Raw genomic sequence first — 21,082 nt, 5'->3', positions numbered from 1 at the left:
AAAACCAAGAGACATACCAATAATGAAGAGGTCCTTTTAAATATGTCATTTCAGATCATTTTGTCAGAAAATAAATTTTAAAACTTGTTAACTAATAAAGATAAAAGGAAAGATTCATAACCAAAGACAAGTGCAGAGCTGCAGAAATCTAAAAAGGAAATGTAGAAAAATGTCCAAAGTTCAGTAAAACAGGCTATTCAAGATATACTTGGTTCAAAAGAAAGCAAGAGTTAACAAAATGGGCTTTGGGGTCAGTTAGATTTTTAACTCTTATTTGTTAACTATGCAAACTTTACCTGACCTCCATTTGTCTCAGTTTATCAACCTATAAAGCGGAAATTATAAAACGCACGTCTCAGAAGTAAAATAAGTCAGATACAACAGAAACCATATTATACTCTAAAGAATTTCCTATATATATGAGATTTAAATGTATATACAAATTCTTTTTAAAAAGGCAACATTATAGACAAAAGATTAGTGGTGGTCTGGGATTGGGGTTGGGAGTACAGATTAAAAACACACTATGAAACGTATGGTAGAAATATTCTTAGAAATGACTGAAAACTCCAATGTACTAAAACTAAAAGTTTATACTTACAAGGGTTATTTTTAGGGACTATAAAATTATAACTCAATAAAGTTATTTAAAACATTGATCTGTTAGAACTGTAGAGATTAAACTGAATGTCTATTATTACACACTGGGTGCTAACAGGTACTGGGTCCCTAACAAGAACTCAGTAAATGGCAGGTAGATGGGAGCCACTTGGAGTGACAAGGTGGGGTAATGATAAGACGGACAGAAAGGATGCGGACCACAGTGACATGCACCTTCAGTGTAAGAAGATAAAAAGCAATACAAGAGGCTAAAAAAAGCCATAAAATCGATGTATCTAGTCTTTGGACTAGATACAAAGATTGGGAAAATAATTAGAGAGCTTTGCACTACTTTTGAGAATTAAAGCCACCTAGAACTGAAAACCCGATTTTGAAAAGAATTCAAAGATGAAGAGTATTTACTTTATAATCAGCTGGTAAACATTTGAAATTATGGAATCCATTTATCTGAGCTTGAAATATACACAAAATTACTACCATCACACGTGTACACATTCTTATTGTGCTCTTCCTGTCTATTCCCACCTATACCTGGAAGTGCTCACTCTCTCTTCTCTATTAAAATGCCAGGTTGGGCTTCATGCGAGCTGAACACCCCAGCAGAGAGTTTCACTCTTTCTACTTACACTCTCACACCTACTTCTCCTTAGTGGCTCTGACTTGATTCTTAACCAAATCTTACCAAGCCTTCCAGGCTCACCTTAACTGCTACCTCGTTAAAGCTCATCTTAACTCATTATGTGGATGAGTCATATGGGTGAGTCCAGTGCAAGTGAATTTGCCTGTTTCTTAGAACCCCTGAAACAACAATGGATACCATATAATCAAATATAGATCCAGATAACTTCATATATTTCTAGTTGCCTCATCTTGAGTGAGAAGCTTTAATACCTCTGGTCACATTTACCTTTTTTTTTTTTTTTAATAAATGATAGCTAAAATATAAATGGGAATGGCAATGGTGAAACACACCATTTTCCAAGCCACGGGCCAGCTACCACCAAACTCAGTTTTTATAAAATCTCTTTTATCCACTCTTGATTTTGAGCAAATGCTCATTTTCTCCAAAAAACTTTGCCTTCCTTTTACTGAACACCCTTAACTACTACATACACTCAAACCATTGATGAGTGGTGGCATCACCCACAAGCCCAACAGCGCAGCTGCGCTTGGAGAGGTCTGCGCCTGGGTCACCATGATTTCAAGGCATAGCTGCTGCACCTCTTCACCTGGAACAGAAGAAAGGAAGAGAATCTCTAGACCATGGTGGCTTCTCTGACTCATTCTGAGGCTTTAATGTCCACATCAAAGCATCTGCTTAGGTAACTTCTGCAAGTGGCAGAACTTTAATAAAGCAAAAGGAAAGAGACCGTATTAGTGATGAGACAAAGAATGTCTCCAAAGATGTCACAGTCTCAAGTCTTGGAAATGGCAATGACCTTAAATAGCCAGGGAAATTCCTCTTATGGTAGCTAGAGAACCAACCACTAATAAAAATATGAGAAATGGATGAGGAAAACATAAAGACATTCTAGCTAGAAGCCTCTTGGTCCCTATTTTTCTGTTCCTGTCCACTTCCTGTTCAACACAGAAAGAAATCTGTGTATGTCTGGTAGCTTACAGATATAGCCACCTCCTTTGGTGATCAGGTCTTTTCAGTAGTCTGAGGCCCATTTAGTAGATTTATTTTCCAATGATATTTTTTTCTACCCAATAGGGCGCCATCATATGTATAAGACATGAATTGAATTTGAATAAAAACATTTACCAAAAAAATGTATATAGAGGACCAGGGATATAGCACAGCAGCACAAGCACCTCTCTGGCAAGTGCAAGGTTCTGAGTTTGATTCCCAGTACCAAAACAAAAATGTGTATAATCATAAACATCTTTATCTCTTTTTTTCAGTTTTAATTTTTACTTCTACATGTTTGCAGTACATAATAATTACATTCTTTGTGACGAGTTGGTGCACACACATAGAAGATCTGAATTCTTTTTTTATTTTATTCTCCTTTCTTTCTTTCCTTGCCTCTCCATCTCTTTACCCCTTCCCATCTGAAGAAAATACATCTCCTTACTTCCTGTGATCTGTTTTTTTATTTTGCTTTTTGTTTATATTTTGGGTTTCTCATGTAAAAGGAACCAAACATTATTATATTATAAAGTCATTCTGTACATCACAGATAAGTCAGTATCTACTATAAGTGAAACAGAAGCTACGGCAAATGTACATACACAATTTTACAACACTGTTTAAATTGTCCAGTTCCCTCTCTTGCTCCCTCACTCTGGAATTGTGGCAGGAAGCAAGCATATGAAATTATAATTGCATGTGATAATTCTATTTGTTATAAGAGCGGCTGCAGTAGGTAAAGAAGAGGTGCTGGTGTGTACTCCCTTTGCCACTCACCACCAAGAATCTCTGGTGGGCAGAATAGTGCACCCCAATCATATCCACATTTAATCCCTGGAACCTACAAATATATTACCCTACATGCAAGTGAACTTTAGAGATGTGATTAGGGTTAAAGATCTTGAGACTGGGAGATTATCCTGGATCATTTAGGTGGGCTCATTACTCACAACAGTCTTTAAACACAGAAAATCTTTTCTAGCTGCAGAACCAGAAAAAGGGCAGTGTGAGAAGGCCTCAGCCATTCATAGTTTGTTTTGTAGATGGAAAAGGGGGCTACAAGTCAAGGATGTGGGGGGCCACTAGAGGCTGGAAAAAGAAAGGAATGGATTTTCCCCCCAGAGCAAGGTTCTGCTCTGCTAGTACCTTGAATTTAGTTTGGTGAGAATCATGTTGTACTTCTGGCCTAATGAGTTATAAGATAATCAACTTTATTCTGAGGTACTAAGCCTGTGTTAAGTTTTTACATTAACAACAGAAAACTATGAGAGCATTGCACACAGTGCTTTGTTGAAAGCTACAGCTCTAGAAGTATGATTACCACCAAGCAAGATGCACACCCCACTCAGGTGCTGTTTTTGATGTCTGTGTCCTTATGCATCCTCTCCTCTCTTAGCTGCTGGAACTCAAAGCCTTAGTAAGAGTAATCCAGCTACCCCATCTAAGATGAGAAACCTCAGGACTGTGATGCAGTCTATTTTTCTACCTTGTTATATTTTAAAGGAAAATTCAGTGACCCAAATACAATGATATTTACCAAAATTTAGCCTCATAAGTGGTGAGAGAAGTGCAGCCCAGTTCGCAGGAGGATATTGGTAACTTTCTCCAACAGTTGCTATGGGTTTCATCACTATTTTGAGAAGGGAAGGAGGCACAGCTTCAGGACCTGTAACAGACAGTAAAAACCAAACCAAAACAAGACAAACATCACCTTGGCAGCATCAAGAGAGGGGAAAATGTCAACTTTCCCTTCTTTCTTTAGGTTTCAAAGAATTTGATGTCAATATTCAATTGTGTCCAACTCTTTAATTCTGTGCTTTGAATCTCAACTCTACTTGCTACAAAATCTTTCTGCCTTGTTCTTTCTCATCTCTAATCTTTCTCTCTTATCTGCACAGAAATATTCCACACTTTTATCTAGCAGTCCTCCACATTCCTATGTCTTTTTATCCAGTTTTTTTTTTTTAAAGAGAGCAACTTATTCAATATTATTCCCTCACTGCCCACTTACTCTAATGCCCTTCCAAGGATTATGGATTACCCACAGCCCCTGTGGCCCTAACTCATTCTGTTCCATGTGATTCTTTACTTCTTTTGCTTCCTAACCTGTGCCACAATGACTGTTCTAGAGGTAAGCAACAACCGAACAATGGCTAATCCATGGGCTAGCCACTTACTTATTACCATCAGCTAGTACCATTACTTTAATGCCATATTCTCTTCTGGGGGGGGGGTTTGTAAAACTGAGAGTTAAGCAGAATATAAAATGTAGTCAGGATGGGAGGTGATATTAAAGGACACAGAAAAGTTAAAGTATAATGGTCATAAACAGCATATAAACATGTAGAAGAACAAGAAGGAAAAGCAAACGCTGCAGCAAAAGACAAATCAGCATCAGCAGGAAGAGCAGTCAGAGCACCAAAAGGGAAACATTAAAGACAAAGAAAGAAAAAAGGAAAATCACCTGTAGGAAAATGAGGAGCAGGCCAAGATCAGCAAATAAAGCACCAGAATGAGAAGAAATTTAAACAGGCAGACACAGAGGTAGAAGCAGAACAAACAGCTGCAGAAAAGAGAAACATAGGAAAAGAACGTGTGGAGGCAGAATCAGCAGAAACAGAATCAGAAAACAGTGGAAAAGGGCAAAGCAGAAGTAAAAGCAAAGTCAGCAAAAGGACAAACAGCTGTAGAAGGGAGAAGATGGAAAAAGGAAACAGAGGCAGAATCAGTAGAAACGAGAACAGACTCAGCAGACAGTGCAACGGGGAAATCAGCTCAGTAAAAGGAAACCGCTGCAAAAAGGAGAAGCAAGGGAAAAAGGAGAAGCAGACACAGAATCAGTAGAAACGAGAACAGACTCAGCAGACGGTGCAACGGGGAAATCAGCTCAGTAATGGGAAACCGCTGCAAAAAGGAGAAGCAGGGGGAAAAGGAGAAGCTGACACAGAATCAGTAGAAACGAGAACAGATCAGCAGACGGTGCAACGGGGAAATCAGCTCAGTAATGGGAAACCGCTGCAAAAAGGAGAAGCAAGGGGAAAAGGAGAAGCTGACACAGAATCAGTAGAAACGAGAACAGATCAGCAGACGGTGCAACGGGGAAATCAGCTCAGTAATGGGAAACTGCTGCAAAAAGGAGAAGCAGGGGGAAAAGGAGAAGCTGACACAGAATCAGTAGAAACGAGAACAGACTCAGCAGATGGTGCAACGGGGAAATCAGCTCAGTAACGGGAAACCGCTGCAAAAAGGAGAAGCAAGGGGAAAAGGAGAAGCTGACACAGAATCAGCAGAAATGAGAACAGACTCAGCAGACGGTGCAACGGGGAAATCAGCTCAGTAACGGGAAACCGCTGCAAAAAGGAGAAGCAGGGGGAAAAGGAGAAGCTGACACAGAATCAGTAGAAACGAGAACAGACTCAGCAGACGGTGCAAGGCAAGAAAGCCAAAGTGAAAGCAGAGTAAGCACAAAGGACAACTAGTTGAAGAAAGGAGAAGCACGGGACCAAGGAGAAGCGGAGGCAGAGTCAGCAGAAAGGGGAACGAATCTCAGACAAAGTGGGAAAGCATAAGTGAAAGCAGAGTCAGCAAAAAAGGAAACAACTGCATAATGGAGAAGCATAGGACAAAGAAGAAACAGAGACAGAATCATTAGAAAGAGGAAAAGAATCAGCAGATAGTGAGGACCAGGAAAACAAAAGTGGAAGCAAAGTCAGGAAAGCAACCACCAGGTACCAAAAGGAGAAGCACAGGACGAAGGAGAAGCAGAGACAGAGGCAGCAGAGGGTGGATGGGAAAAGAGCAGAGACAGCAAAAGGGCAAAGAGCTGCAGAAAGGAGATGACAGGGAAAATGAGTAGAGGCAGAATCAGCAGATACTGAAAAACACAGAAGTGGAAGTGGAAAGAAGCAGAGGCAGTAGAATCAACTAAAACAAAACAGCCAGTGAAAACTCATACACAAACTGGGCCAAGAACTTGAAAGGACATTTCTCCAAAGATGATACACAAATGTCCAGCAACATATGAAAAGATGCCCAACATCATCTGAACACTGAAACAATGGAGATCACAATGACACAGATATCACTTCACCATTAGCATAACTATGCTAAAAGCAAGCAACAAAAAGACCAGAAAATAACTAACACTGGCAAAGATACAGAGAAACTGGAACACTTGTGCACTGTTGGAGGGATTTTAAAATGGCATACCCACCATGGAAAACAGTATGGCAGTTCCTCAAAGAAGTCTAAGTAGAATTGTCTTAAGATTCTACAATCCCACTTCTTGATATATGTCCAAAAGAACTGAAAGCAGTGTCCTGAGGAAATATTTGCACATTCATGTGCATAGCAGTACTATTCACAAGAGCTAAGTGGTGTGAGTGATCCAAAAGTCCACTGAAATGTAAATAAAACACATTGTCCCCTTCATCCAAGGGGGACAAATTCTAAGACCACCAGAGGATGCCTGAAAGTGTACACTGCTTCAAACTATAGCATATGTACCATACTTTCAGTTTTCTTATACATACATACCTATGATAGTTTAATTTATAAATGAGACACTGTCACAAATTAACTAGCAAAACAGAACAAATGGAGCAATAAAACATAATACACCTTATGAGGATAGTCTCTGTCTCACTCTTTCTCCCTCTCCCTCTCTCTCTCTCTTACACACACATACACACACAATTATCTTATTAATCTGTACTTATTGTTCTTCCAACAGCTACTCTGAGATGACAGTTGGGAGCACTGTACGGCTTGTCTTCGGCATATTCAAATTGCTAGCGTCACTGCTCTCGTGCTTTGTGGATTACTATAGTTTGAGTGTGCTCCCCAAATTTCACATGTTGTTAGCTTGATTCATTAATTAAAATGACAATAGTATTTTAGAATGGGATCTTTGGGAAAGAATTAATGCAATGGAGCTAGAAATCAATAGCAGATTTCTGGGAAAACTGGAAATTTCAAATGTACTCTATCAACAAAGAAATCACATAAAAATTAGAAAATTATTGAGACAAATTAAAGTCAGAATACAAAATACCAAAACTTACAGGATGCAACAAAAGCAATGCTCTGAGAAGATTTACAGCAATAAATGTCTATATTTCTAAAAGTACAAAGAACTCAAATCAATGTACAAATTTGTATCTCAAGGAACTATGAAAACAATAGCATATATAACCAAAATTATCAGAAGGAAAGAATTAATAAAATTGAGAGTCCAGATAACACAATGTATAATAGAAAATCAACAGAACTAACAAAACCAAAAAACAAATCTTAAATAAAATTTAAAATGTTTACCTAGCCTGAGAATAGAAAGAAAAACATAAATGAATAAAAATAAGAAAGTATATGTATTTCTATTGACCTTACAAAAAGGATTATAAAACAATACTAAGAAAAAGTATATACTGAGATAATTTAAGTAGAAAAATATCTAGAAACACACAAATTACCAAAACTGAGTAACTGAAAGTATGATCAGTCCTATAACAAGTATAGATAAATCCAAAATCCCTCAACAGAGAAAAATCCAGAACCAGAAAGGTTCATTGATGAATTATATTAAAGACTTAATAAATATCAATCCTTTTTAATTTCTTCTTAAAAAGAAAAGGACTGTCCTAACTCATGAGACTGGCATTAGCTAATACCAAGCCAGACAAAAATATCGTTAAGAAAATGAAACACAATATTCTTTATAAATATAGGAGCAAATAATTTTTAAAAAACATGGCAAACATGATTAAAAGGAATACATGCCAAGATCAAACAGAATTTATCCTAGGTTTCATAGGTTGTTCAGCCTAAGAAAATCAATGAAATAAACTTTAATAGAATGAAGAGAACTTGAAAACCAGGTAGGCTTTCAATTGGTATACACCTTTCCTAATTAAAAAAATATATTCAAAAAACTAAAATTAAAATTGAATTATTTCAACATGATAAAAAGCATTTGTGAAAAATCCATGGCTAACATCATATCCAGTGATGAAAGGCTTTTCCTATACAGCCAGGAGCAAGACAAGACGTCCACTTTCCTCACTTTGTACAGATGTTCTAGTCATAACAATTAGGAAAGAAAAACTAAAAGACATTGAGATTAGAAAGAAAGCAGTAAAACTGTTGTGTAGATGACATGATCCTATATATAGAAAAAACTGAAAGTAAGGGTATAGGATCAATACACAAAATTTAGTTGTTTCTCTATTCCAACAGTGGATTATTAGAAAAGGAATTTAAGAGACAATTCTACTTGCAATAGGGCCCAAAGTGAAACACAAGAGACATAAATTTAGCCCAAACAAAAGACTTATATTTCGAAAGTACAACGTATTACTGAAGGAGATTTAAAAAGTCTTAATTAAATGGAAAGAAATCTGGTCATGAACTGGAATATTTAACATCATATTTAATGAGAGGTATAAGCCAGATGTAGTGGCACACACCTGTAATCCCAGCACATGGGAGGCTGAGGCAGGAGGATCACTGTGAGCTCGAGGCCAGCCAGGTCTACAAACTGAGTTCAAGGCCAGCCTGAACTGCATAGTGAAACCCTATCTCAAAAAGACAAACAAAAACAATAGTAACAACAACAACAACAAAAAACAAAAAGAAGACGATAATTAGTACTCAACATGATATATGAATTCTATGTAATCCCTATCAAAATTCCAAGGGCATTTTTGGCACAAATAGAAAAGTGAATCTTCAGATTAATATGGAATAAGCAAATCTTCAAATTTATATGGAATTGTAGGGGTCCAAATAGCCAAAACAATCTTGAAAAAGAAAACACTGGAGGGCCAGGGGTTTAGCTTAGAGGCATAAGTGCCTGCCTTGCAAGTGTGTGTGGTAGTGATCTCGATCACTAGTACCAAAAAAAAAAAGGAAAAAAATTGGAGTATTCACACACACACCAATTTTAAAACTTACTATTATGCAGAGATACACTAATCAAAAGTGTGTGGTAGGGCTTGGCATACTGCTCAGTGGCTCAGCATCTGCCTGGTAAGCACAAGGTGGTGAGATCGATCCCTAGTACCAAGAAAGGTAAAAAAAAAAAAAGAAGTCACACCTTAGAAAATTGTGTTGTATAGGCCCATTAAAGGACAGGACCTACAGACCAACATAATGAAACTAAGAGTTTAAACATAGGCCTATGCATTTAGATACAATTATTTTTTCCACAGTGATGCCAAAACCATTCGCTGGGGAAAACAGTGATATCTTCAACAAATAGTACAAAGTCAAGTAGATATTGAAGTACGAAACAGAAGTTCAGTATCTACAAAACAATATCCATAAAATTAACTCAGAACGAACTAATTGAAATGTAAAAGCAATTCCCTTAAATGAATGTACTCATGTACTGCAAGCATGTATTAATTAAAAAAGGGTAAAATAAAATATATGTATAAAAAAACAATAAAACCAATCAAACTCTTTGAAGAAATATAGGAGTAAATCTTCAACTCTGGATTTAGGATGTATTCTTACATATGCACTAAAAACATGAGCAACAAAAAAGAAATAGACACTTTGGACTCTATCAAAATTAAGAACTTTTGTGCATCAGAAGATATTATCAAAAAAGTAAAAAGACAACCTACAGAATGAGAGAATTAGCAAATAATAAATATGGGTCTAGTACCTAGAATATACAAAGAACTCTTACAGCTCAACAAAAAAGGCAAACTAATTGTTAAAAAAATATAGTCAATTACTTTGAAGATAATTCTCCAAAGAAAATATACAAATGAACAACAAGAACATGAAAAAAACTACTCAGTATCATTAGTCATTGGGAAATGCAAACCAAAATCACATGAGATACAACTTCAGCTACAATCAGAATTGAAAACAGGTGTTCAAACAGAAACATGTGCACAAATACTAAAAGCAACACTATTTCCAATAGCAAAAGGTAAAAACCCAAATTCCATAACTGATAAACAGATAAAATATGGCATAATCCATGCAATAGGTCGTAATTCAGCTGTAAAAAGGAATGAAGTAGTGCTGCCCACAGCAAAATAGCTGAACCTTGCAAACATTATGCTGAGTGAAAGAAGCTAGTTAGAAAAGGCCAAACATGATTCCATTCCAATAAAATACGCAGAAAAGGCAAATCCGTAGAGACAGAATTTGCACATTATTGGGTGCTAAAGGATAGGGGAAAGAGTAAAAAGATGGTAACTATTCAGTCGGCTTAAGGTTTCTTTCTGGGGTGATGAGAATGTTCTGGAAGGAGACTGTGACAACAGCAGTACAATGATATGAATGTGCTAACCACCACTGACTCTACTCTAAAACGCAACCAGAACAGTCTCCACATTCAGAATGTCTTCTCCATGAAGCCAGCCACTCACGTGCCTCCTAAGGCTCAGCTGCTTCTTCCTGTGAACAGAGGAAGGTAAAACTGGTAGTTTTTCTGTAAGTTCGCTTTCCAATATTTTGCCTCTAACATTGTTTTGGTTTTCAAAACTGTTAAGACTGAAGATACCCACCCCTTTTCTATGTTGCTACCAGTAATTGTTGCTTTACTTCTGTTCACCTTTAGATATAATACTAGGGATACAGGAAATACAGTCAAGGAGTTAACCATTACCATCTGACAAAGAAACATATCCAGTTGAACATTTTTTGAATATTCATCAAAAATCAGGTACCACTGCCAGCAGTACAGATAGCTGAACAAGACAGAACAGGTCGTATGCTCATAGAACTTATATTCTAGTGACAGAACAAATTAAACAAGGCAAAATCAGATATGATCAATTCTGTGATTAAAAATAACATGACAGGCACTAACTGGTTGGCTGCTCACATAATGCAATGCTGATTGTACATTTCTGACAGATATTTCTACATAATGTCTGCTGCAAACTGGAGTGTTTGATTTCACACACAAAAATCCCCAAAATTAATTTTTCTTTTTAGGGTCGTTTTGATAACATGATTCATAGAAACAGCCTCATGAAGTGGCAAAACATTATAGTAAGTACTCCTGAATATCTGTCAGGAATAACATAGAATTACATAGAATAACATGTTTCCTATTAAGATACATTAGGCTGAGCATGGTGGCACATGCCTGTAATCCAAGCACTCAGAAGGCTGAAGAAGGAGGATCCTTGTGAGTTTGAGAACAGCCTGAGATAAAGTGAGTTCGAGACCAGCCTGAACTGCATGGCAAGACCCTGTCTCAAAATAAAAAACAAAAACAAAAACAAAAACAAAAAAACACGTATACAATTCCATATTGGAAATTATTACTTCAAAGCAAATTTGTATTATTTTAAAAAATCAAGTGCTTTCAAAATTACATAAAATTTTATTCCAAATCTTTGAACAGAGTTCACTACAGAAATTTTGCAGTTTCTAGAGGACCTACAGAACCAGGAAAAGGTATTCAACCTGTCCTCTAATACCAAGACCCTCTGACAAATATGATCATTTCTTAGATGTTTTACTGCTTATACAATGAGCTCTCTTCTGACAAGACAAGAGAACTTTCTTCATTAATGACTCCACTTTTCTATAACTTTACGTGTTGTTTCTATATTCACTAGAATGACCTGATATATAACCAGGTGTCAAAAATGAGAAGAAACTATAAAATGGAGAACAGAGTTAAAAGTATGTAGTGCTATAATGCAATAAATCTTCTACAATTTAAAGGGTAGAGAATTTGGGCTGGGTAACATAACTAGAGTCACAAAAATTTCCACTGCATTTGCAGGGAACAAATTCTGATATAAAATGGAATGGAGAGATATATAAAAACTTTTAAGTAACAAAGAAACTATTTGGCAGTTCCAGGCATTTGGGGGAGGTATAGAAGAAAGGGAGTCTCAAACTCATGGAAAGCACAGTTACTATTTCTTTCTCCAGGGATCTTTAGCATTGAATAAAAGAATCCAAATCTATAAAGAGGAATGATCACTTTTTTTTATTTCAGAGCTCTGTCTTTCCAAACGAGTGTCATAGATAAGAAGAAACACTGGAATGCTTTATGAGCAATGGATTTGAAACAGAATGCCTATGGCTAATTGTTAAAAAGATCCAGATGTTTTAAAGTTATAAAGTTGCTTTAAATCTTTTATTCATTTGATACTCAAAGCTATCAATGGCATATCTGAATATAATGAATTACAACCTACTTTGGCTACAGAGAGAATCAGAGGATCGGATCTCAGTGTCACAGTGCATATCATAACTACTTCATGGGAAAAAGGCTAGTAATGACCAGACTAACAGGGGTCTATATATCCTCTAATTCCAAAACATTGTTCGTGTGACACAGACATGTCTTCACTTTCTCCACTGTCAGTGTTGCTAGAGATGATTCAGATTATCCACAGATTATTGTGTGTGTGTGTATATGTACCCACACATGTATAAATAATTAACGGTATAAACTAACAAGTACTTGAATACTATCACATGCCAGATTTCTATTATAGCATAGAAGATACAGGGTAAAATATGTTCTCCCTACTCACTGAAGAAATTACAGTCTAATGAAAGACAGGTAAAGTACTATGAAAAATATGTCAGAAATGGTTACATAAGAAGTCTAATTAAAGAGCAAAATAAAAGACAAAGAATAGAAAACAGAAAAGTCTTTTGAAATGAAGAAGTCAGAGAAAGGGGAGAGAGAAGAGAGTAGAGGAACATAAAAAGAATTAAGATAAGTTATGTATACATACTAATACCATATCATGAATGTAATCATTATGTACTAAAAACATATATTGATAAAAATTAAAATTTTAATAAATGAAATCTAATTTGAGAACACAAAGGAAGGCCCAATCTTCCCCCACCAAAAGAGTTTTTTAAAAAATGAGTGTTCAAATCAAAATGTAAAAGATGAGCAGGATTTTTCTCGACCAAGTCCATAGAAAACAGAGACAAAGATAATTATAGTACCACATATCTGTGCCAACTGAGAGAAACTTTGCCCTTTGCCACAAACCACTCTACAACCAAGACAGATGCAGAAAACAACCGATTTGAAATATCAGATACTAGAAGCTGGTGAAGTATTCTGTCTTAAGAGCAAACCTTCAGAGTATGAGAAGCAAAAACATCAAGGGCCCCTGGGGAGCAGGAAAGCCTCTAAGCAGGTTAGCGGCCAGTGGCGGTGAGAACCTGAGTAAGAAAGACAGCTCTGCAGGATGACACTCTGCGGGCACACAAGGTTGGTCACATAACGTGGACGAGGCAAAGGAGGGAATATATTGGGGATAACAGAAGCCAAGTTTGTGAACGTCAGAGAAGGGAGGTAGGAATATGAAAAGAAAGGTAGAATAAATTCCGGTGGTTCACAATTGGAACAGCAGACACTGGTGTGAACTCAGGATTATATATAGATAGAGCTAGATATATAAATACACATAGAAATGAAACGGAACATATATTTCCTAGCTCTGTTCACCATAACAGTGAAACACAACGTACCCAGATCTTAGCTTCTAAACAGCATTCTTCATTAAAAGGAACCTGGGTTACCTGGCTATTACAGAACTGAAACTACTACGTAAAAAATCTAGAAAATGCCTTGTGACACAAAGTAAGGAAGAACTCAGAAAATAATGGGGTCACAAGAGCAAGTGGAGGTGGCTTTTACAGATCAAATCTGGGACAATTTGAAGACTGAAATAATCAGTAAAATTGAATAATAAATAAAACAGGAAACAGTCCACACTATTTAAAAAGAAGGGAGAAAATGGGGGGAGAAAAGAGAAGGAAGGCAAGCCTTTTCCTTATGGCAGAACAGCTACTAAAAATATATATGCAATAATAAAATTTTTAAAACTCACCTTTTGCCAACTGTCACAGTAGTAATTAATTCAAGCAAGATACATTACTAGACACCAAAACTAATGGGTAAAAATAAAATGAAATATAGGATACTTACAAAGTTTCAAAATATCTCCATGTAACATATTTATTGATGATAAAAAAGACTTTTTCATTTGGAAAAACCTGGGCCTTGGCTAGCGCTCCAAGGTAGCCTACCACACTCAATGACCCCCCCACTATGGCATGTGTCTAGATGTCTCCCCAAGCCTCATGCAGCCACAGGCAGGGCTTTCCAGAGATGGCTGGATGTAGGGTGTGTGCCGCTGGGATCAAGAGTGTGAACTTGTGAATTAGTCCAATGATTGGTTTGGCAGAGTTCTGAGTGTGAATAATGGGAAGGCCTGTACTGCTTGTGAGTTCTCGCCATTCTAAGAGGGAATAGTCTGTTTAGAACATGAAGGACAAGAAAGAAGGCAGCTATCATTGCTGCTTGCTATGCTACTGCTTTGCTGCATGCCTGTCTTCTGTCAGCCATGAACTGTTTCTCTTCTGTGATGCTCCTCTGCTATATCACCCTTCCTTGGAGCCTGCCAACTATGAGCTTAGACCTCTACAAACTGTGAGCCAAAATAAACATTTCCTCCTTTTACCCTAAGTGTCTGGTATTGTGTCTCAGCAGTGAGAAAAGTAACTAAGACAGTCCCCTAAGTTAGACAAGATAAAACAACCTAAAAGACATTTCCTTATCCAAGTGATGAAGGTCAACCTCACTGTGGAGGGAGATGGACATCTTATACCACCTGATGAGATACACTGAGACGAGCAGAGCCCCATTCCTCTGATTTTCCTTCCAGAAATTACTGGCCAGATTCGAAGATGAGAAATATCAGGCAAACTCAAATTGAAGAACATTCTAGAAAAATAATTGGCTTCTAATCTTAAAACAGTGAAATCACGAAAGTGACAGGATGAAGAACTGTTTCAGATTAAAGATAGAAGAGACATGCAAGTGAAATGCAAGAATCATTCTGGATTAGACCTGTCTCTATTAAAGATGTCACTGAGATTGTTAGTGAAACTTCAATGGGGTATTTGGGTGAAGTTTAGGAATATGAGAGTTTTCTTCTTTCAGTCAAGATAGTTTATAACTTCTCTGCAAATTTTGCCGACTTTTCTGTATATCTGAAATTATTTCAAAACAAAAGGTAAAAGATATAAATTCTAAAAATGAAATTAATATTTAATACTAAATATATGTAAAATATATTTAATACTAAATATATATAAAATATACTTAATATTAAATATATGTAAAAAATATTCACTTTCTTCTGATAATGAAATGTAAATAATAGTAGTCTGCAGTTATACCTCCTTGGTTTTTATTATTATTATTATTATTATTATTGCTTTATCTATGTCATTTTGATATTACAACAGAAGGGGTTTATTCTTTGTTTCCTAAATACTATTGCATACAGTGACACATAACTTCTTTAAAACTCTACAGAGAAGATTCAGTTATTTTTCTCCATTTCACAGAAGCCATTGGGGCATAAGGACTTAGGTGGTTTGCCTGAAGTCACATACACAGCATGCAGTTGAAGAGTGATTTGCACCCATGTAGCTGGGCTCTCACACTTTTACCCTCGATGTTAAAAGACTGAACTGAAAACTGGCCCAGTTCTTTTGAAGAGTAAAGAGATCTTGCCAAACTTCTAGCCACCAAATCCTCAGGCACACTAATAAAGTGCTGAGAATATATCTTAAGGGAAGCTATAGCAGGAGACGGCTACATGCATAACAATGTACATTATAATGGAAAAATTTTAGATGACAAATAATAATTTATCATTTGATAAAATCTTCTAAAGCTACTTAAAAATAATAATGATGGAAAGATATAGGAAACATTTATGCTGTTAAGTTTAAAATACAAAGTATATATGAGTACACATTAAATATAATGTATAAAAACTGCATTAATATCTAACAATATCTATCAAGAATCATGGGATATCAGTGACTTTTTCCCTTCCAAATATTTTAGTGATATTTACAACAAAAATAAAACTCAAACTCACAGGAAATACATGAGGAATAAATGTCCAGAAAGCGAGGCAATAGGTTCTTTGCGTATTTTGTCTAAGCCTCCTTTGGAGGAGATGGGTGTGATTTTGTACATTTACAAACCATTAAAGTTTTTAAAAATAAGATTAGATAGTAGAAATTTTATGAACAAACATAACTGATGCATATACATTCAGAAGGATGGGGCTACCTATAGTAGCTATCTCTAGGTAGTGATATTATAGGGGATTCTTATTTTCTTCTTTGTATTATTTAGGGTTAAATACATGTACTCATTTCTAATAGTATTTTTTAAAGTTGTAAAATATTATGAAGTTCAATTATTCCAAAATTATGTGCAGTCTTGGTAACCACATAATTTTACCACAAAATACACAACTTTGTCATATCACTTATTCTATAATTAGAATTCAGTAGTTCTGTTTATGCAGTTAAACACCTTCTCTGCAAATGTATTTCATGTTAAGAGTCCCAGCATAATGACAATAAACCTACTGATGATTTATGCATAAGCCCAGGATTTACACACACAGTTCACTAACCAATGAATTCATATTAAGAAATGCCATTCATAATGATTGTATTACATGAATTTAAATATACTTTTCTCAGGTAATACTTCTTACTGTGATCTTTAAAGCCTAATTATGAAATACAAGCTTAGAAAGTGTTAGTCACATTCCCCAGAAACAGAATGATAACAAAAATAATCCTATTATGTAGAGATGTCTGATGACAGCATTAGAAATCAATTATTACATTTATTAAGCACTTTTAATATGTTTTAAAAGAAGTGAACAAAACCCTAAGTTCAAGTGAATAAAATCTTGATGACGTTTGAACATAATACAAGTTTGAGAAAACATAAAGATCATACGTCAGTAAAAAGAATAAAAGCATAGAACAAAAGGAAAATGGGAAGAAAAATTAGAGGGCTGTAGAGGCAAAGCAATCCCCACGATAGCAGGAACTAAATTGTGAACAAAGATTTCAAGCCTACATAGTTAAGAACTGTCCACAGAAGTGGAAAACAATGATGACAAAAGTTAAGGAATAGCACATCTAACAGTAACAGCCTAGGGTTAACAGGGAGGAAAAAAGAATAGCACAAGGTATATGCAAAAATAGTTATGCCCTGTTACGGTTTGTGTCTGGAGATCCCCCAAAGTTCCATACAGCCACGGGGGCGGAGGTGCTGAATCTAGAGTTTGTGATTGATTCATCGTCTAGTGGTGGTATTATGGGTGTGTGTGCTACACCCACCCTAGAGTGGGTAGACTACATACGATATAAGGGACAGAGAGTCTTCTCTCTCTCCTTTCTCTTTGTTCTTGTTGCTTTTGCTGTTTTGTGGGTGCCATTAACTGTTGCTCCTCTGTCAACTGTCACCCTGTCTTGGAGCCAGCTGATTATGGACTGGAACTTCCACAAACTGTGAGGTAAACCTTTCCTTCCTTAATTTTGAGTGTCAGGTATTTTGTCTCAGCAATGAGAGAAAAGTAAATAAGACATATTCAAAATCATGAACCAAATTCTTTCAAAACTGAAGGAATTTCATCTACCTGCTGTGGTTTTATAGTGCTGACCACTTAAAGAAATACATGACCAGGAACCTCTCACATGTTCTATCACTGAAGTAGTAAAGTGAATATCCGAAATGAGAAAAGTCCTAAGTATTAAACAGCAGATTAACAACAGATTAATATGCTCACTATCTCAATCTGATTGGTTACAATGGAAATCACAATGCCCAATCTCATCCTGGCATTAGAGTAGACCAAACAGAACCCACATTTCCCACTTTCCCATGAGCTCTTAAAGTTAAAAATAGAACACAGAGGCAATGAAACCATTCCATCCTTGAAGTTCTGTTTTATGCCTATCCCAAGCATGATTTCTATTTTCTAAAACAATTTCTTCCTCAAAAGAGTTCAGCAAAGTTGTCATCCTTCTTACTAGCAGCCTCAACCGGCTTTGGTGAGTGACATCCAGACATTTAAACTCAAAAGCTGCTTCAGAAGAGAGTTATTAAAATTCAAATGAGCTAGGCATATTGAAGAAGAAAACTCTCGTTTGCATGCACACCTACGCTTTTGGCCATCCCATTTAGTCCCATAGAGCAGGGTCTGGTTTTGTTTTTGTAAATGGGCTTCAGAGGCGGAGGTCAGCCTCCCACGGCCCGCACTCCTCTGGGGTCATCGTTAGTAATGTGTAAGGCTGAATAGATTTTTCTCTGAATCTAGTCAGCAAACCTGACAAGAAGGCAGCCCTCTCCCACAACCTGAAAATACCAAAACTCAAATAGTAATATGGCATTTTTTAATACTTCATTTATCTGTGTTAAAATAGTTTTCAGCAAGACTGCACATCATGCCACCATGTCCAGTTCACCTGATTTCTCAGTCCTACAGTGAAATAGTTCCTGTTGTATCATGACTGCAAAACTGTAAAAATATGACATTTAAACAAGAACTCTGCCGTAAGATTCAGAGAAAGTTCATTTGTGCGAGGAAATAGGAACTTCAGGAGCCAACATAACATTTTATGTACCAGAAAAGCATCTTTCACTTTACCTAACAGTTTTTATTTCTCATAGAAATGTATCACATTACCAAAATTTTACAAGCTAGCAAAGCATAACCTAATAAAATATATAGCAAAAATGTAAAGTCTTAGTAGTCTAGCCATGGGAAGTTTAGATGATAATTTAGTTAAGAATTCAATTTCTTATTAATGAAGCATCTCTCTTATATCTAAAGTAGACTTAATTATGACAATGTAGTCAATAAAATAATTTGACATTAAATATAAAATTGTTATATTATATACAACAATAATATAATTACATATTGCTTTCACTGAGGATAATTAAAAGCAAATAACGCTAACTCACAACCCTAGAATAACAGCATATATCCTAGAACTCCCAAAACTAAAGGGAATTATCTTCAGGCTATGAAAGCAGTTTATATCTAAAAGCTTCAGGCATTACTGTATCTAGTAGGAAATCAAACAATGTGATCTTTACTTTCTTTCCAATGGTAAGATCTTATTCTTCCATTAGCTTCTTTAATCAAAATATTTCCTCCAGTCTATACTTTTAATTCACTTTACAACTCTTTTTCTTTCAAAAATTGTAAGTCTTGCCATAAGATAGTCACTCATTTAAACCAGTCGAGAAAGAAATGAAACAGGCAAATATCAATGAATAACCATTACATTGGGGCTGGGGATTTAGCTCAGTGGCATAAGCATCTGCCTTGCAAGCAGGCGGTCGTGTTTGATCCCCGGTACTGATAAAAATGAAAAAGACAAAGAAAAACAACAACAACAACAAAACCCATTACATTAATGAAGCTGGTAACTAAATTACAACATATTCTATCTTTTTTTTTCTACAATGCTTCAAAAGTATGTGTCACAAAAGAACACTTTCTCAAAAACTCCATGGTATTATTCTGGTTCCAGTAAAAACAAAAGACATATAATCTACATCTCTAAATTGCTTATATTCTAGTGTGGCTGGTAGCAACACAGAATCACAAAGGAACAAATAGGTACAGAGAAAAAACACACAAAAAATAGGAAGTAGCAGCAGAAATTTACAGTGTAATCATATACAGTACAGAGACAAGAGCTACTTCCAAGACAGTTCTGGGTTAGAAACTGCACCCAGGTGTGTTTTCTCTGGTGAGAGCACACTGTCACTTGAAATAGACAGAAAAAGTAATGTGTGTTTTATATTTCTGAAGGGCCAGATAGAAGATTAAGGCATCCACAGAACCACTGGAATCAGAGACTGTGACTAGAGATAACAGAATGTGTATGTTTATACAGCAATTATTGTACTTAGCTTCCTGACTCCAACAGAAGGTTAGTTTAGCAGAAGAAAATACCCCTTGAGATTTGTATTGTTCAATCCCACAGAAGCATGACTAGGGAACATAAACTTACTTAACATGTAGTAGGAAGGATAAAATCCAACAGATGTGTTCACTTGCCTTTTTTTCCTCCTGTAATGAGGAAGCCAACGGCTGCTCTAATAAAACTGCTTTCAGGCAAATAGCTATAGTCAGTAGGAACTGTGGAGACAGAAAATGATCAAATTAACTGGTGAACTTGGCAGGACTAATGAAGGAGAGATAACGATCTCATGGTGCCATCACGGTGCCATATCAATGTAGAGACAAAGTAGAGATGAGATGTTTACGCTGTTAATCTCAGCACAATACTCTGTGGCTACAACTAATTCTATTAGTTTAGATGACTGGCCTTGATCACTTAAGCTATACAGCAAATCTAAGTGGTGGTAAAATGAGTAGAGGCTGAAAAAAACATCACAGAGGACGAATACATAATTAAGCTGATTTAAAAATTCTTTCCACATTGTCACATCAGTGATTCCCAATGTAGTGACCTCCTTGGGGTCATCAGAAAGTTTGCTGTGCTTTCAGACTTCAACCTCTGTTGCAGGCAACTCTTAAGGACAGATAAATCAGATATATGAGCCAAGGAAATTCAACCACCAGCACTCACACACCAATCTCTTACCTAGTACAAAGGCCTCTAAGTGATCTACATGTAGTTGCCTGGCCTTTAATGGTGAGGAAATGATATTTAATACTGTTGAATCCTGAGAGCCTCCTAAATCCTTTTCCTCCCAGTTCCCCATAATTTTTCATAAGATGGTTGTTACTGCAATACAATTGGAAAATTCCATCAGAAACAAGTAGCTGTACTTTTCCATACAGTTATTTTTTCCAGAAGAACCCAAATGTAGAATGATTGACTACTACCTGATCTGAGTCTATGTAATGGAAGACAATTTAAAAAACATATATACAAAAGCAAAAATCAGACAGAAATAAATATATGCTAATATACCAGGACACTGTGAGTATCCTG

General features: G+C 36.2%; 1 protein-coding gene across 4 annotated transcripts in view; it reads right to left on the bottom strand.

The window, feature by feature from the left end:
• Focad (focadhesin) overlaps positions 1-21,082 on the bottom strand; it is a 298,353-nt gene that overhangs the window by 13,096 nt on the left and 264,175 nt on the right. For 2 of the 4 annotated variants that reach the window (XM_063251882.1, XM_003472182.5), the window contains exons 35-37: positions 20,179-20,259; positions 3,795-3,923; positions 1,735-1,850 (exon numbers count right to left, since the gene is read on the bottom strand). In XM_063251882.1, coding sequence (XP_063107952.1) covers positions 1,735-1,850; positions 3,795-3,923; positions 20,179-20,259 — 326 coding nt within the window. Of the gene's footprint in view, positions 1-1,734; positions 1,851-3,794; positions 3,926-20,178; positions 20,260-20,728; positions 20,873-21,082 lie in introns of those variants that run through there. The other 2 variants (XM_063251889.1, XR_010048410.1) reach the window with 2 other exon arrangements.

Source organism: Cavia porcellus, unplaced genomic scaffold (assembly GCF_034190915.1).
Source record: "Cavia porcellus strain 051 isolate PalLab524CR breed Dunkin Hartley unplaced genomic scaffold, mCavPor4.1 scaffold_1, whole genome shotgun sequence".
NCBI lineage: Eukaryota > Metazoa > Chordata > Mammalia > Rodentia > Caviidae > Cavia > Cavia porcellus.
Note: the sequence above shows the minus strand (reverse complement) of the source record. Positions and strands in the feature narration are given on the sequence as shown.